At 45.1% G+C, this 18,768-nt stretch overlaps 1 protein-coding gene across 1 annotated transcript; it reads left to right on the top strand.

Annotated features, from left to right (window-relative positions):
- Positions 1 to 549: 549 nt before the first annotated feature.
- RS1 (retinoschisin 1) lies at positions 550 to 14,501 on the top strand. The gene is made up of 6 exons (XM_087860081.1): positions 550 to 690; positions 2,975 to 3,055; positions 3,519 to 3,624; positions 10,817 to 10,958; positions 13,183 to 13,378; positions 14,349 to 14,501. Exons 1-6 carry the CDS (start codon positions 550 to 552, stop codon positions 14,499 to 14,501), a joined length of 819 nt encoding a protein of 272 aa, XP_087716207.1.
- The last annotated feature ends 4,267 nt before the right edge of the window (positions 14,502 to 18,768 follow it).

Genomic DNA, 18,768 nt, shown 5'->3' on the forward strand with positions numbered 1-18,768 from the left:
CCGTGTCAAGACTTGACTGGGTCCAATTTTCGATAGTAAGAGACATCTATGGGGAGATACCTGGTAAACCATTCAAAGCAAGAGCTGGAATCTTGGGCTTAGGAACATTTATGAGGTGGGTAGAAGAAACAGAGCTCTCAAAGGAGACTGAGAAGATATTCAGAGTGATGGGAGAACCAGGTGAACCGTGGGATGGAAGCTAAAGGAAGACGGGAGGGACTGAGAGCACACTGGAGCCTGAAGACATAAGGTCAGTGTCGGGAAGAGTCCATTGGATGTGAAAATAAGAAGTCAGTAACTTCTTTTGCCAGCACAGAGCTTGGCCTCCAAGATGGCACTCCTAACCTTCGTCTCAACCTGAGAGGATCCGTTCTGCCCATAGCAGGTAGCGCAGGGAATCCCTAGGAATGAATAACCCGTGAATGAGGGCCCAGGGGAGACAGCGGTTTGGTGACCACAGGTGAGGGGTAGCCCTGAAATGCTCTGACTAAACGATACGTTCCCCGGGACGCCCACTGCAGCCATGCACGACCTGGCAGAGTACTCACCATGTCCATCGTCCAGCGCTCTGTCTTCTCCTGGGTCCTCCAGCCCCTTGTGGGCAGAGAGCGAGGCTTCCATTTCAGAAGGCCCAGGCCCTGGTGTGGGGCCAGGCTCACTCTGGACATGAAGAAGTGGTTTGCAGAACAGGTAAATATGTATTATTTAAACGAAGGCACGATTTGAAAAAGATAGCTTTTCCGATTGTGACACAAAAGATGAGACCATTCCTTTACTCTCTAAAACAATCTGAAAGGTTTCGTGGTGGGCATCAGATTCAACTGTTAGGTAGGAAAGTGGTTAAGGAGGGACTTTTATTTCCTATTGCCTATGCTCAGGTTTTGTTCAAGATTTTTATAATAGATATGCGTTGCTTTTATAAGCAGAAAAGAAATGAAGGTATCCGTTTTGTTGAAAATGGGAAATGGGGCTCTGGTGCTTTACACTAGCAAGCACTGTCTGACTGAAACTTCTGCTACGATGAAAACGTTCTGTACCTGTGCAGTACATTAGCCACTAGCCACGTGAGACCAGGACGCACTTGAGATGTGGCTGGTGTGACTAAAGAATTGAATGTTTAATTTAATTTAATTTAATTTAATTTAATTTAATTTAATTTAAACTTTTGCCCATTTTAAAAAAAGATATTTATTTATTTATTTGTGAGAGAGAGCGAGAGAGAGAGAGAGAGCACAAGCTGGGGGAGGGGCAGAGGGAGAAGCAGACTCCGAGCTGAGTGGAGAGCCCAACACGGGACTTGATCCCAGGACCCTGGGACCATGACCTGAGCGGAAGGAAGATGCTTAACCAACTAAGCTACCCAGGCATCCAAATGTTTAATTTTATGAATTTTAAATAATTTAAACACAAATAGCCTCATAGGACTAGTGGTTCTGCATTGGGCAGCAGAGCTTAAACAGTTTATGCTAATGTATCCAAACTCTTTTCCTATTAAATCATGCATTCATCTCTGGAAAACAGTATGGAGGTTCCTCAAAAAGTTGATAATAGAGCTACCCTATGACCCAGCAATTGTGCTACTGGGTATTTACCCCAAAGATACAGATGTAGTGATCTGAAGGGGCACCTGGACCCCAGTGTTTATAGTAGCAATGTCCACAATAGCCAAACTATGGAAAGAGCCCAGATGTCCATCAACAGAGGAATGGATAAAGATTATGTGGGATATATATATACAATGGAACATTACTCAGCCATCAAAAAGAATGAGATCTTGCCATTTGCAATGATGTGGATGGAACTAGAGGTATTATGCTAAGCGAAGTAAGTCAATCAGAGGAAGACAATTATCATATGATCTCACTGATATGTGGCATTTAAGAAACAAAACAGAGGATCATAGGGGAAGAGAGGAAAAAATAAAATAAGACGAAACCAGAGAGGGAGACAAACCCTAAGAGACTCTTAATCATAAGAAACAAACTGAGGGTTGCTGGAGGGGAGAGGGATAGAGGGATGGGGTAACTGGATGATGGACATTAAGGAGGACACGTGATGTAATGAGCACTGGGTGTTATATAAGACTGATGAATCACAGGCCTGTACCTCTGAAACCAATAATACATTATATGTTAATTAATTGAATTTAAATAAAAAGTGTTTAAAAAATAAATTGTGCATTCATTTGCTTTGTTCATACTTCCATAGAGATAGTCTAGATGTTAGTTTTATGCTAAATCTTGCACACTTACTTTTCCCACATTAATTATACAGTATTTGTACTTTGTGGTTTAATATTTCCTGTACATTAAAACAAACCTTAAAAAGATTTTCTAAACAATGTGGTAATCCTAAATAACCTAAATGTGTCACAGGGGTTGGGGGAGAGGGCTAGGAATCAGCTCCTGCAGAGCACATCTGGTAGACACTGGGGACGACGATGATGATGAAGGGTCAATAAGTAAAGGGAAAAGCTAGCACCGATAATGTCAAATGTTACAATAGAAATGTAAATTGCAAGCACCGTTTAGGTAGTAGGTTCTCAAATATGTTTTTAAAAATACACATAGAAAAAAAGGACTGGAAAGATTTACATGAAAATGGTAACAGTATTGCCTTTGGTGATAAGAAATACAGGTGCATTTCTTTTCCTCTTTGCTACATTAATGTATTTTGCAAAATTCTATAAAGAACAAAAATAATACAAGCACGTGGCTAGCTCCGTAAGTAGAGCACGTGACTCCTGATTTTGGGGTCGTGAGTTGGAGCCACACTTTGGGGGGAGAGTTCACTTTAAAATAATAATAGTAATTATTATCCTTGTGTGTTTAATTTACTGTCCCCAGTTTCTCAGCATCTGTGGATGTTATTCCTGGCACATATTTACTTAGTTTGACTTCTTCCAGAAGGGGCTTTGTTAACTTTTATGTGACTATTTTCATTTCAATTTTCCATGGAATGAATAATTTTGTTGAATTTCTGTTTCTTTTTTTTAACTTCATTTTTTCCTCTCTTGTCCTTTTGCTTAGCCACGCTGGGATTATCATCTACCGAGGTATGTTACAGTAAAAAAGCTGTTTTTGAAGATTTTCTTAGCTCCAAATAATGTGTAGGATTATCAATTTTTTTAAGGTATTTTTTAAAGATATTTTATTCTGGTGGTGGCAATAGCACATTTTCTCCGGGCAAGTTCAAGACTGGTGTTTTAACAAGAGAATGTAAGTAAACCAGGTCTTAATAGAGGTGATATAATCTTGAGTCCATTGCCTTTTTCTTTTTTTAAAGATTTTATTTATTTGACAGAGAGCGAGGGCATAAGTAGGCAGAAAGGCAGGCAGAGGGAGAAGGAGAAGCAGGCTCCCTGCTCGGGGCTCGATCCCAGGACTGGGATCAGGACCCATGCGAAAGGCAGACGCTCAACTGACTGAGCCACAGAGGCGGCACAGATTTTTCCAGTGGCTCCGGCCAGAGCTGCCTTTGACTGTGACTGACGCTCCTGCCCCTCTGGCTTCCCGCAGGATGAGGGTGAAGACCCCTGGTACCAGAAAGTGTGCAAATCCGATTGCCAAGGAGGTGCCAACGCCCTCTGGTCTGCTGGCGCCACCTCCTTAGACTGCATACCAGGTGAGTGTCCCCTCTCCTTAGGGCACCTGATCCTCGGGGTGTCCTTAGGAGCACCATTTCTCCTCTTCCCTTCAACCTGGCTGAATCAACACCCCGCCCCCCCGTCCCCCGAACACACAGTTGGCCTCTGAGCTTCGAATCACACAACAGCCACTGTTCCAACATACCACACGGATGTCATTGTTTAGAAACAGCTTCATGCATCTCTCCTTGGCCTCCGTGAGATGGTGAACCGGGACCTATTTTCAATGAAACAGACTCGTGGAATTCATGAAAATAAATCCATGGTAGGACGTGGGGCATTTTGAGAAGAGCACAGGATTTTAAGCTGGACACACCAGAGGTGGAACCTTGGCTGCCTCATTTCTTAACTCTGGGACTCCCACTTTGGTCTCTTTCTGTCAAATAGAGGTACTAGTACTGTGCCTGAGGGTTTATTGCTCACCAAACAGCCGTGTGCTTCCCCCCGTCCCAGCCCCGTTGCAGTCAGGTGGCACCGTATGAGCAGTTCCAGCCCAAGGGAGCAGCGTCTCTTCCAAAATGAGCATTTAAGGGCTGGTCCTCCACTCTGGCTCTCCCTTCCCTGCTTGAGAAAGTGGTTTCTCCTTCAGTGTGGGTCCCAGGAGATTCAATGGAGCAGAAACCCCTGCCGACCTAAAATGGACACGTCACCTGAGTGAAAAACAAACGTTTGTTGTGATAAGCCTCTGAAATTTCCAAGAGGTTTTTTCTGCGGCATAACATAGCCCTTCCGGGCTACTATGAATGTCTTCCTGTAAGGTTCATGCCAGCGAACTTTGTCTGTAAAGGACCAGACGCTAAATATTTATGACTTTGCAGGGCAAAGGGTCTCAGCTCCTCGATTCTGCCATTGGAAGGCAAAAGCAGCCATAGAGCACGGCTGTGTGCCAATAAAACTTTATTTACAAAAACAGGTGGTAAGCCACCTTTGACCCAAGGGCCACAGTTGGCTGACCCCTGCTCTAGGGAGTTGTTATGAGGAAGAAATTGGATGAGGCTGAAAGCATCTTGTGTTGTACCCAGCAAACTGTAGCTTAATAAAGGTCAGCTCCTTTTCTTCCCGCCTCCTGAGAGCTCACCCTCGGCCTTTCAGGGGCTTGGGGGCCCGGCAAATACTCGCAACGCTCTGTCCTTTCCATGGCTCGGCGCCTCTTTTGCTGAAACTGTCTTTGTCACCCCTCTCCAGGGTTATGATGGTGCTGTGCCAAGTCATTCACTTTACATAATCGCCTAATAATAGCTCCGCTAGAGACAGTATGTGTGCACATGTGCGAGCTTCTCTTCATTATTTCATTAAATTTGCATTAAAATAGCAAATTGTGGGGGAGGCAGGGGAGTCTACAATGGCCTTCACTGCCTCCGTTTTCCTATTTACTAAAGGGGTAGGAGCCGTTTGTGAACTAGTCTATTGGCAAGCCGCAGGGGGTCCCAGTGGTGAGGAAAGCAGTCAGTGCTGTTTAGTTTGGTGGGCGTCCACCGGACGTCCCACCCACTGTGTCCCACGGCATGAGCCCCTGCAACCCCTCTAGACTGGTGCGATCCGCCCAGTCAATATGGAAGCACCCTCCTTAATAATCCACTTGAAATTCAAGTCCACCCTTTGTCATCACGTGCCTATTATGTGCCAGGCACCGACAGGAAGATGAAAATGAAGACATTAGCTCCACCCTGAAGGAGTTTCCCATGCGGTGGGAGCAACCGTTCTCTTCACCAGAGACCTGGAGACTGACTGGAATTCCACTCGAAGTTCTTTCTACAAACAACTTAAAAAGAGATGATTTATGCAGATTGGCTTCCTTGACCCAGTCAGCTGTGAAGCTGAGGAGGGCTATGTGTTTGAGGAATGTGAAGTCGACCCGGGTCCCCCAAGCTCTCTTCCCACACACCTGCCATGAACTTGAAGTTCTGAAATCAGAACTTCAGCTTAACCATTCTCCTCTCCCCACCATTTTTTGGATTGTTTTGCTTTTGTTTTATTTTTTAACAGCACAGATATTTCCAGGAAGGAAAAATGCAACCCAAGTGTTAAAGGGTTGATTTGTTGGTGTTAATGAGTTTTCCACAAAAGAGATGATTCAGGGCAGCAGGACAAGCCACAGTATTCCAGAAGTCACTTGCCCGTCAGTGCCTCAGATCCTCAGCGGAATGTTAACGACGCTGCTTGGTTTCTCTGGACCCTGAGATTCAGCGCTTCCTCCAGAGCCCGCCTTAGGAGGGAAGAAGAGCCTAGAAAGTACAGAAGGACAGGACGGAGGGTCATTCAGAGCTGTCAGGAGGCGCTCCCAGGCGCACACTGGCTGTTAACCGTCCAGTATCCCCACCCACGGAGAAGGTGACTGGCTCGGTGCCTTAGGGCCTCCTTAATCTTTGGCTTAACGCTACAAAAATTACTAAAAGGTCTGTGTTCCACAGTCAAGCTAAGATTACCTTGGCACTCCAAGGGGGAAACAGGGTAAGGAAAGCATCAAAATACAGAAATCCAGTGATTCGTTACTGCTTTACTTTTATTTTAGATTTTATATTCCTATATCATTTTCGAGTTTCCACTCTATGCTATAAACATTATTCTCTATGCTACTCCATGGCCATATAGGTTCATATTCACCTCTCTCTTGTCAAGAACATCCCTCAGCTCTCCTTGTGTTTCTCTAGGTTAACCTTAACCGAGAAATGAGCTACTGAATGGGAAAGGCTAGTATGTTAAGTATAGTCCGGGTTAGCAGCACATTATGAATATGCCTTTATCCGTGGAATGATCAAAGCATCGCTCGCTCCGAAGAGCCACTTGTGCCACAGATGTAGGTGTCTCCTTAAAATGAGTGTAGAAACATTCTTTTTCTACTTAAGATGAGTGTAAAAACAGGCTTCGTAGCTGCACTAACTTCCATTGGGCAGAACATGTGGGAAAGCCATATTCCGTGTAGGTCTGATGATGAACCCTTCATTCCTCCAGCAACATTATTCGTGTTGCTTAATCCTAGTTTATACTCAATTGACAGTTTCTTTTTGCTTAGGGCCGTGGGTGTTCTGTGGGCTGGGCAACCTCTATTTCCTCCCTGAGCTCTCTGTTTCCTGTTTCTGCTGTTTTCTCTGCTTCGTCCTAGCGGCCACCCAAGACAGGTGATATTCTTTGTTGATCCCTTCATTCACCATCCACTCGACAGCTATCACAGCTATCGAGTGCCTAGCATGTGCAGGCATTCTGCTCAGCTCAGAGGATAGGAGGGTGAGCCAGACAGACCAGGGAGCTGACAGTTAAATAATCACAAGGACAGGGAATCAGTGACAGGACCAGGGTGACTGGGGAGGCAGCAGCTGGAGTCCCTCCCCCGGCTCAGGGTGGGAAGGGGAAGTGGGAGGAGATCTTAAGCATGTGTAGAGTTGGCCAGGTGAAGGGGGAGGAGACGGGACAGGAGTGTCACAGGCAGAGGGAACAACCTCAACAGAAGGCCTCCAGGCCTGCAAGAGGACCGAAAGGGAGCTCCACCAGGACTGTGGAAGGAGGAGGAGAGGGGAAAGGAGGAGTCAGGAGAAATAATAACATAACTTGACTGCAGTTTACTCCATAGCACACAGAGCATGAGAAATGCCACATTTCCTATTTTCCCAAGTTTACATAACTCCAGTTTGAGGCCTCCTTTGTCATGGCCTGTGAGGAGTCTAAAGACAGGATTGTTAAAGGTCCTTCTCTCTCCTTGGACTACCTGAAACCCCCATGGGCTTGCAAGGGCTGCCTGGGGGCAGAGCTGAGGCTCGGGCTAGGTGGCAGGCGCTCTGCCTGGCCCACAACCCCACTTTAAGGCAGACACCTTGGTGGTGGCTCTCCTCCCTCTGAACCAAGCTCAGCTCAGTCCCGGGGACTTGCCCAGGTTTCCTGAGGGGGTCTCCCTGCCCCCATCCATGGTCCAGCCCCCTCAGAGGAAGCATGTCCCCACTGAGCTCAGGCCCGTCCATGAGCACCCCCTTTCCGCCGCAAAGGCCAAAGTCCAGAATCTCCAGTTACCTCCTCTAGCACAATCAGCTAATTTCTGTTGAGGCCTAGACCTTCCAAATCCATAAATCTGAGAGATGCTATGCTGTCAACAGCCTTTTACTCCCTTGAATCACACACACATGAACACACACACACACACACACACACACACACACAAGCATGGGGCTTATTCTTCCTGGTGCAAGATCCCAAACGTTTAGAAACATGAAGCTGGACTCCTTCTTGGGGAGATATACAGGGGATGATGGGGGCAGGACAGAGTGTGGTAGAGGGGAGTTAGATTTCTTCCCGGGTGAGCCTTCACCAGAAAGACAAACATGAAAAACTCAAGAAGACATCAATATATTCCCACAACTTCACCCTCTTACACCAATATGATCTGTTGCTCTTGGCCAGGCACTAGAGGCTGTACTCTACAAACATTATTTCATGTAATCCTAGCCACATTATGGAGGCACGTACTGCTGTTGTGCCCATTTCACAGATGAGGAAATTGAAATCCAGAGAGGTTAAGCAGCTTGCCTAAGCTCACACAGAGTGGGATCCAATCCCAGCTCACATCGACTCTAAGCAGGCATTCTTGACCTTGGCTGTCCATTACGATCCCTTTCAGCTTTACCCCTAGCCAGGTCCTACCCCAGACCAATGACATGAGAATCTCTGCGGGGTGACCTGAACATTAGCACTTCTGTAACTCTCCAGGTGGTGTCCAGGCTGAGACCTGTCAGACAATCTCTGCTTTGTGCCCTGGGCCACACCACCGCCTTTCTGGGTTGGCAGTTGGGGAGCTAGAAGCAGCAATGCCTGAGACAGGAGCCCTGGACACGGGCAGGCTTGGGGCTTGGATGCTGAAGGGCTCGGTTTTGGATGTGTGAATGTGAAGGATTTTGGTGTCACCCAGATGGAACTGTTCTCCTGGAAAACGGACAATGGTTAGATAAGGCTTGGGGCCTGAGAGTCAGGCGTTGACTCCCAGATGGCAGCTGAGGCCGTGGGGATGGTGAGACCATCACTCTCCTGGAGAGTGTGGGCAGGGTCCACGTCTAGGCCTCACTGGCCTCCGAGGCCATTGCCACTGGCTGGGTCTCTGTAGGTTTCCAGCTCACTCTTAACTAGTAGATGGGCTAATTGGAAAGAAATGGCAAAAGAGCTGTGAGGTGAAAACAGAGAAAGAGCAAAATGCCAAGAATAAAGCAATCAGGAACAGGCTGATGGCTTTTCCTTCCCCTCTGCTCCCGCCCTCCGAGCTGGCGGCCTTGGAGCAGGAAAGGGGAGGTTCAAGATGGAGGGGCCTTAGAAACATCCACAGTTAGAATTTAAGTGACAACCTTGGACCCAAATGAAACCCAGCTTTCTGGCGCTGGGACCTTGTCCCTCCTTCTGGTGGCACGGGCTTATCTTGTGGATCAGAGGGGAATTGAGGAGGTGGAGGAGGCCCCAAGGCCATGGGCACTAGGCCCCCGAATCTGCAACCTTAACAAGCCCTCCTGATGACTTGACCACACAAGACATGATCAAGTGGCCCATAAAGCACTCCTGTTCTCGCTCCCAGGAATTCCCATTCTTTTAATAGGCTCCTGAAGCCTTGGGTACTGGATATGAGACGGACGCTCTAAGCAGGCAGGTGCCTTGGGTGCTAGATAAACTACCAATACGGTCCCTCACCTCCAGCCCCACTGAGCTGCAACTACTGGTGGGGGGTTGGACCCTTCCCTTTGGTGCATTGGGCAAAAAGGCATTGAGCCTCTCTGGTCAGAGGCCTGAAGCTGTCTTTCTGTCTTCAGTCTCTGAGTACAGGGCATGACAACCGTGCGGGCATTCTGGTGTCAGGATGGATGGCATTCAAGCTTTTGCATGCTTCATTCTGTCTTACTGACTTGAAAATTATCCTCCAGAAAGACTTTAGCACCCATCTTACTGTTGGGAGGTGATGATGCCCCAGTAAATAAGTTCAGCTCTTTGATCTGAACTCAAATTTACACATGGAAAAAAATAACTTACTTGACACTTATCGTTCACAATCAGAAACTGGAAGAATGCCTAAGTTTATCATTTTAAGTTTTCTCTAGAAACTTAGCTAGAACCTGCATTTGATTATGAGACCCCCCCCCCCCCAAGTAGTGGCTTATTAAGTTACTTTTGTTTTGACTCATGCAGTAAGGATATCAGGGCTGAGGTCTCTGTAGTTCTTTTGGCCTTACCCCCATTGTGCAAAATGGCTACCACTGTGCCAGCTATCAGGTTTTCCTTCTAGGTAACAGGAAGAAAGAAGGGGCAAGCAAAAACTGATCAGAAATCCCCAGCAGACATCGTCTTATATAACAGTGGTCAGAAATTTTATCATGTGGTCCCTTCTAACCGCAAAAAGAGACTGGGACAGATTTTTTTTTAAGCTGGTTACATTGCTGCCCCCCAAAATTAGGGCTCTTTCGTCAAAAAGAAGGGGAGAATAAATGCTGAGCAAAAGTCTTTGACCAGGTAACCGAACACTAAATGTGAGAAGAAATACATGAAAAGCAGCAAACAGTTAACACCTAAAAACCAGCTTTGGCTATTCTTATTTGGAAAAACAGCTCCTTTCAACTGTACCTCATTCAGTAGTCACTCAGGCACATTTCACCCCCCTTTTTTTTCCATTAGACTAGTGAGAAAACTGCAATTTACAAGTGAGAAATCAGTCTCAATATATAATTGCCTTTCTTGCCTCTCACCATTGTTTTGTATCTATCATTAGCATCCTATGCTGCCCAGGGACAATTAGGGACCCTGACGGCATCATGCAGGATGGCGAAAACTGTGTTCATGAGGAAAATAAAGAGTATGGCATTTAAGTATGCTATTTCTCTGTGAACCTCTTGGTGTTTTAAATGTCTAAGTCTGTGGAGGAGGTGAAGTATTTCTCAGCCCCCCACCTCAGGTTGCCATAGAGCCCCTTTCGTCTGCTTTTATGAATGTTGTGAGTCTCTATGGCAATCCCTTTACTTCATTTTCACTCTCTTCTCATAAGAGCAGTGAGTAGGTTGAAGATCCATCGTGAAGTGCGCTGCCAAGCAAAACATTCTCTACCTTCCAAAGCGCAGATGAGACGGTTTGATTTGTCACGTTAGTCCTGTCGTGTTTGTTGAGTGTTACGATGTGATACGATTGTTTTAATGTGTGCTGCCTTTTCTTCTCCAGAATGCCCGTATCATAAGCCCCTGGGGTTCGAGTCAGGAGAGGTCACACCAGACCAGATCACCTGCTCCAACCTGGAGCAGTATGTGGGCTGGTATTCCTCATGGACAGCTAACAAGGCCCGGCTCAACAGTCAAGGCTTTGGGTAAGCAGGGCAGATGGCTCAGGCGATTTTTTTCATGTCACTTGAAAAATGTACATCTCTGTGATAAACGAATGGCAGAACGCATTTATTTATTTATTCAACAAATATTCATTGAGTGCCTTCCATGTGCTGAGGACTGTGGATGAGGTCCCAGCCTTCAAGAAGCATACAGTTTAGAGGGCCAGAGGGACTCTAAGCACATAATCACACAACTGAGCATTTAGTGAGTGTGATAAATACTGTGGAGAAGACAAAGAAGAAAGACCTGATTTATTTGAAGTACCAGGGAAGACTTTCTAAGGAAAAGATATTTAACCTGAGACTTGCAGTTGGCCGGGTGAGGGGGTGGGGGAAGGCACAGAATACAGCAGGTGCAAAGGCCCTTAGTTGGGAGGATCCCTGAAGGACATGGATGGGGATGGTAAAGAAGGTCAGCAAAGTTAGGGCACAAGTGAGATAAGGCTAGAGAGGTAGTCAGAAGTCAGATCATGAAGTCATGTTAAGGATTATGGTCCTTATTTTAGGCATAATGAGAGTTCCTTGAATGTGCATTAGTTAAAACACAGGTTTGTGCTGCTGTAACGAAGAGCCCCAAAGTACAGGGACTTAAACAACACAGAGGCTTATTTCCTGGTCATCTGAAAGTTTCATTAGGCAGTGTAGGGTTGTTATGATGGCTGATGGTATCAGGGTTCCAGACTCTTTCTACCTTGTTCTGTCATCCTTCGCATGAAGCTTCCATCTTGGGGCCCAAAATGGCTACCCTTGCTTCCACTATCACATCTACATTCTAGTCAGTGGGGAGAAAAGAAGAGCAGAGTGCACACACTTTTCTTTTAAGGATACAAACATAATCATATTGGCTACATTGCCCACATCCCATTAATCAGAATTTGGACAGATTGCCCCACCTAGTTGCAAAGGAGACTGGGAAATATGAACTCTGCTGGGTGACCATTTGCCCAGATAAAACTTGGTGGTGGTGGTGATGGTGGTGTTCTGTTACTAAAGGAAAATGGGAAGAGGATACTGGGAGACAATCAGCAGACTCTACCAGAGAAAGATTTGAAGTTGGGGAGTATCACAATCAGATTTGTGTTTTAAGAAAAATCTGGCTCCTGTGCGGGAGAACTCTTTAGTGGGGGAGGGGGGGCGGTAACCCAGGGAGACTAGTGAAGAGAGCTAAAGTAGCAATCATCCACTCAAGAACTGAGGATGATGTGGGCTAGAGCAGTGCCAGTGAAATGGAGAAAAGTAAATGAATTTGAGAAACATTTGAGATGGACTCAATAGATGGGATTGGATATTTGAGGTGACAGAGAGGAAGGGGCCAAGGATCTCTCTGGCATGAACACTCAGGAGGATGGAGGTAGCATTCCAAGAGATGGATACTAGAAGGAGCGGTTGGGATGGAGGTGATTCACTCTTGGACAGGTTTCACTGGGGGTGCTATAAGGCATCTAGAAGTTGTCTAGATAGCAACTGATTCTCAGATTTTAGAATTGAGAAAAGGTCTGGGATGGAAATTAAAAATTCAAGAGCCACCCAAGGAGCCAGTCTGGAGTTAGAAGAGAAGGCAGTCAAGGACTGAGTCCCAAGAAGCTAATTAAATGCAAAATAAAATAAAATGAAAACCTCAAAGGGGAAATTATAGGTTTCCACAATTCAGGAGGGATATAGCTAAAAAACACATTGGTTCGTTAGTTTGCTTTACAATTGTCAAAGGCGCTTCCAGAGCCACTTGGCTCAGTGATCTGCACATGGGAGACACTCTCTGAAAGCCCCGAATGGCAGCACCTGAAGGAGATGCACGTATGTATAAAGGAAGTGAAATTAGGGTAAGACTCATGGAGAGACATCAGGAGAGACTAAGGAAAAGCGTTAGGGCACCATGCGTTTTCATGTTTTGAAGAAAGACCTGTTCAACCACACCCCAAAGGCGCTTTCAGCTACACTCAGAGGCACTTCTTTGACCAATCAGTTGAATCTGGCCATTGTTCTTGGCGCAGTGGAGATGCAGGGAGAAAGAGAATGATACAAGTATAACAGAGGCTGGCCACTTCTTAGAGACCGGCCTCTTGGTGCTTAACAGATCGCAACTCAGACTGCCTGAGCATTGCAGAAGTTCTTCAGGTGGTGGCAATCCCTCAAAGGGCAGTGCCTCTCAGCTCTTTGCAGGTGCTCGTGGGGAAAGGCTCCTGGTGATTTGCTGTGTCCCTGGCAGGTGCGCCTGGCTCTCCAAGTACCAGGACAGCAGCCAGTGGCTACAGATAGATCTGAAGGAGGTCAAGGTGATTTCAGGGATCCTCACCCAGGGACGCTGTGACATCGATGAGTGGATGACCAAGTACAGCGTGCAGTACAGGACAGATGAGAACCTGAACTGGATTTACTATAAGGACCAGACAGGAAACAACCGGGTAAGTCGGGCTAACCCCAACTTACCTTCAGCTTGGACTCTCTGGGCCTCCCTTCCTTCTTCCACCCTGTCAGACCACCGGCTCCATGGCAAGGGAAGTCATCCGGGCTTCTTCCCCACAACATGGTCTACTCTCTAACAAGGCAGGTGTCTTTTCTTGCTGTATCTTGGGTGCCTAGCAGTTTGTTTGTGAATGAGCACCACTCTTGTATACAGAAGTCTTTGTCTGAATTCTCCCATCAGCTTATAGTTGCTTAAATGATCAAAACTGGCCATTTGGCCTATTCCAAACTCACTGAGCCATTGAACACTTTGCCACATGGATCTGACTTGACCTATTATTGATGTGGGTAGGCCCTTGTCTATTTATGTAGATATGGCCTCTCCTTACTATTGAGACTGATTGCTAGGAAGATCTGGACAATCCAGCAAGTTAGCCGCTGAACTATGTAAATGATTAAAATGGCTCCAGCAGTGCAAACACAGGAATTTAGGCCTATGAGCAACTATATATCCTACTAACCTCTAAAGGCCAAGCTGCAAGTCAAGTCTTGTTCACTGAACATAGTAGGTTCGTAATTGAGTGTGTGTGTATGTGTATCTGCACTGTCCAGTATGGAAGCCACTCACACGTAGCTACGGAGCACTTGAACTGTAACTAGTGTGACTGAGGAAGGAAACCTTTATCTAATTTTAATTCGCTTAAATTTAAAGAGCCACACGTGGCTCATGCTTGCATACTGGATGGTGCAGTTCTAGATGTCCCCACAGAGTGACTCGGAGATGCCTAGAGCACACAGGTGCTGAGTAACATGCAAATTCAGATTTGGGGGTGGGGATGTGCAATTCTCTGAGCCTTAACCACTTGCTGTGATTTCTCAAACTTCAAAGTTGGGGCCCGTGTCGGATAAGAATCGTCCTTCCTTTACCATCTTCTGATGTGATAGTGATAAGACCTCCTCTCTCCTTAGGTCTTCTATGGCAACTCAGACCGAACCTCCACAGTCCAGAACCTCCTGCGGCCCCCCATCATTTCCCGCTTCATCCGGCTGATCCCGCTGGGCTGGCACGTCCGCATTGCCATCCGGATGGAGCTGCTGGAGTGCGTCAGCAAGTGTGCCTGAGGCCTCCCTCCGCGCGGCACCTGCCGTGGGGGCTGGAGGGCGCAGAGCAGCCTCTAGGGGAACCCTGACGCGAACAGGGTGACAAACACAGCTGTATTTTACAAGCTCTTTTCAGTGCAGAGCTGTGCAGGAAGAATTTCTTTTTAAAAAAAAAATAGTTTCCAATTTCAATGAAAGAGAAAGAAAAATGAACTTATTCCCCATTCACGGCCAAAGAAAATAAGAACAAAGAAAATGTCCCTAAAACCAGTTTTCATACAAAAGCCTAAGTAGCAGGGTGATTTGTTGCTCTTGGGTTTTTGTTTTTGTTGTTTTTGGTCTGACAGTGTGAAAGTGTGGTCCCAGGGAACGCAAAGGAGTCCAGGTAATTTTAAAACCCTTTTGCTTTTACCACACTGAAAACAGGAACAGAGTTTCATAAAACCTTGATTTGAATGCAAATGGGGAGCAAGCTTGTAGTTTCTGCTTCAAGTTTTCAGTGAATCATGGCCTTTTTGGACTTTAGAGTAGCGGGTGTGCAGAGGGCAAGGTTTTGGGTGACTGGTTGGCCAAGATGAGTACAGTGGCTGGGAGCCTGTGTCCTGGTCTCCTGGGAGGTGTGTACAACCAATCACCCCAGGTAAAAGGGCCTCCTCGGCTCTGAGCTTTCACCCCCAGAACACAAGGATTGGGGTGGGGGGTGGGGGGTGTTCCGGAGCTCTCATCACATACAGATCCACTCTAGCAAATTTTTCATCTGTGGTCACTATCTCGGTGAATGAATACATGGGACAGGCTGCATGTCTAAGTAGCAAAGTTTCTCTACCTTTAGGAAACCCAAATGACCAGAACACACCAGAATTTCCCCTTATCTAGGGCTACCATTTTTCAATAAGCTTAACATTTTAAAAACAGTTGGCCCAGGAGCTATCGCTGGCTACAAAGAGGAGGCCCATTAGCTAACTGCATGCTTTGCAGGAAGTTCTCAGACCCTATGTCCTAAGAAGGGCATGTGGCTACGTCTTGTGACCCAACTGTTTAACCTTTCCCCTGGCCTTGCAACACACAAACATGCCTGCTCCTGAGGCTGAAATGGCCTTGGGAAGGACCGGGCCAGGAATGGGCCTGGCCTTCCCCTCCTGGAGGAGTGCACTACACAGGGACCTTACGGGGCAACAGCCTAAGTCTCCTCTGTCGTTTATAGCTCAGCCTGAGTTTTCAGGCCCTTCCCTGATAACATGGGGAACGGAAAGGAGAGGTATATGAAAGTAGGAGCTGGCGGGGGCGGTGGGGGGGGTGAAACCAGAGGATGAGAGCCCTCTGTCAAGACTAGGGAATCCAAGACTGTCCTGGCCCTGATGCCGCTGAGCCTCTACTAGCTGCTCATCTTCCTAAGTTACTTGCCATTTTCAAATGCCAAGCCAACTGAATGGATTCACACTAACACGATTGTGGACATCACATTCACCTTCTCTGTGAGTGGGAAGCCTCCTAAGGCCCCAAATCTCTTCCCTGGTGTTCTGAGCTTAGAACAGCTTTATATTCAACCCACCATCTTTCTAATCCCCATGCTGTATACTCGAAGCTGGAAAAATGCTCTCCTTGCTCAGTATTCTCTCACATACAAACATATCAAATTCAAGGTGGAGGGGAAAAAAAATCCTTCTCTGGCCTTAGGACACATGAATAAATCCATTTAGAGCAGATGCCTGATCGGAGCCCCTTACTGGAAAGTTGAATGAACTTTTATCATGACATAGATTGTCAGAGAAAATGGCAGTAGCATAAGAGCCCAGGTCCAGACACAGGCGGGGAGTACAGTTAAGAGGAAAGGAGAAAAGAATGAAACAGTGTGAGGCAGTGATAAAGGCTCTCCAAGTAATTGTTCATGTTGGAAATTGTTTTGAGAAGGTTTAATGAGATAAAGTCATATCCACACAAATTCCACCCATTTCAAGTGTACAATTCAATGACTTTTAGTACACTCGGAGTGGAGTGACCATTATCACAATTTTAGAAAAATTCATCACCCCACAAATAAACCCTGCACCCATTAGCCATTGTCCCCCAACCAACTCGCCCACCTAGCCCTAGGCAACCACTGATCCACTTTCTGTCTCTGTAGATTTGCCTATTCTTGACATTTCATATAAATGGAATCATACAATTGTGGTCTTTTCTGTCTGGCTTCTTCTGCTTAGCATCGTGTTTTTCCAAGTTTCATTCATGTTGTAGCGTGTATCAGTACTTAATTCCTTTTTACAGCTGACTATCATTCCATTTATACGCACAGATCACATTGTATTTATTCATTCATCTGTTGATGGACATTTGGGTTGTTTCCACATTTTTGGCTATTGTGAATAATGCTGCTATAACAACTGTGTATAAGTTTTTGTTTGGACATGTTTTTATCTTGGGTGTATACCTTGGAGTATAATTGTTGGGTTACATGATAACTCTATGATTAACCTTTTGAGGAACTGTCAATTTTCCAAACTGGCCACACCATTATGCATCCCACCAGCAATATATGAGGATTCCAGGTTCTCCACATTGGTTATTATCTGTCTTTCTGATTAGAGCCATTCTGGTGTGTATGAAGTAGAATCACACTATGGTTTTGATCTGCATTTCCCTGGGACTAATGATGCTAAGCACCTTTTATGTGTTCACTGCCCTTTCATATAACTTCTTTGGAGAAATGTCTATTCAGATCCTTTACCCATTTTAAAATCACGTGGTCTTTTTATTATTGAATTGTAGGAGTTCTTTATATATTCTAGATATAATCCCCTTATCAGATAAACAACTTGCAAATATTTTCTCCTATTCTGTAGGTTGTCTTCTTAGTCTCTTGATGGTATAGGTTGTCTTCTTACTCTCTTGATAGAATCCTTTGAAATATATTTTTAAATTTTGATTAAGTTCAATTTATTCTTCTCTTTTTCTTGCTTGTGTTTTTGGTGTTATACCTGAGAAACCATTGCCAAATCCAGATCATGAAGATTTACTCCTATGTTTTCTTTCAAGAGTTTTATAGTTTTACCTTTTACATTTAGATCTTTGATCTATTTTGGGTTACTTTTTGTATACGCTATGAGGTAGGGCTCCATCTTCATTCTTTGCACGTGGACATCTGGTTGTCCCAGCGCCATTTGTTGAAAAGACTATTTTCCCCCCACTGAATGGTCTTGGCATTCTTTTTGAGAAATCAATTGACTGTAAAGGTAAGAATTTATTTCTGGATTCTTAATTCTATTACATTGATATATAGGTCTTTTATGCCAGTATCATACAGTTTTGATTTCTGTAGCTTTGTAGTGAGTATTGAAATTGGAACATGTGAATTCTCCAACTTTGCTCTTCTCCAAGAATGTTTCGGCTATTGATTCCTTTGACTTTCCATATGAATTTTAGGATCAATGTGTCAATTTCTGCAAAGCCAGCTGAGATTTCACATTGGAAACTGCTCCATACTCCAGAATTTAATAAACAATGAGATATTGATATCCATAAGATGTTTATCTTCAGGTAACTTGTTTATAACAGCATATTAATTATTTATTTTCATTTAATTGATAACAAAGTATATAAACAAAACTTCTATTGAGAGACATCTGAAGCCTAACAGAATCTTGCTATTAAACACATGAACTATGTTTGCAGTATTATTTCTTTTGTGGGGAAAAATTTCAATTAAAAAAATATATATAGTGTAGTAAAGACTCATTATTTTACCTTAGGTTAACATGTTTACTTTTATTTTCACAAATGCTAGAGTGTGAAAGTCTACACTTCCAGGAGATTTTTTTTTTAATTGCATTAAAATATACATAACATATTACAGGAGACTTTTAAACAACTAGATGAAATGCTATGAAAAAGAAGTAGCATTAAGTGTTGCCAAGATTAAAAAAAAATCTGAGTTGATTTTGGTATTGAGTGTGGGAGAAGGTTACTTGGACAAAGCAAAGGTTACTTGGGCCTTTCAAAATAAAGTTACCACTATGAATTCAGTCTCAGAGGCCAGAAGACTGCACCCCTAAGGTAAGCCTTTGAAGAGAGGCTGACAGAAGCCCATCTTTTTGTCTACCTGGAGCGTGGGTGCCGAGGCCTGCTTACAAATGCACAGCTGTAAGGGCTGTTGCTTCCCCTGTGATCCCAAGAATAGTGCCAAGCTGGGTGGTTCTTAACCCCAACAACTTTACAAGGCTGATGTGAAGATCAAATAGCATAAGTACATCTAAAGTGCTTAATGGGCTCTCTAGAACTGGCAGTCAAGACC

This window comes from Ursus americanus, chromosome X (assembly GCF_024610735.1).
Source record: "Ursus americanus isolate L20-20 chromosome X, mUrsAme1.1.p, whole genome shotgun sequence".
NCBI lineage: Eukaryota > Metazoa > Chordata > Mammalia > Carnivora > Ursidae > Ursus > Ursus americanus.

Coding starts and splice junctions, on each gene's coding strand:
- RS1 (XM_087860081.1), top strand. CDS start 550: ATGTCCATCGTCCAGCGCTCTGTCTTCTCCTGGGTCCTCCAGCCCCTT. Junction 3,056..3,518: donor TGGGATTATCATCTACCGAG/GTATGTTACAGT, acceptor GGCTTCCCGCAG/GATGAGGGTGAAGACCCCTG. Junction 13,379..14,348: donor ACCAGACAGGAAACAACCGG/GTAAGTCGGGCT, acceptor CTCTCTCCTTAG/GTCTTCTATGGCAACTCAGA.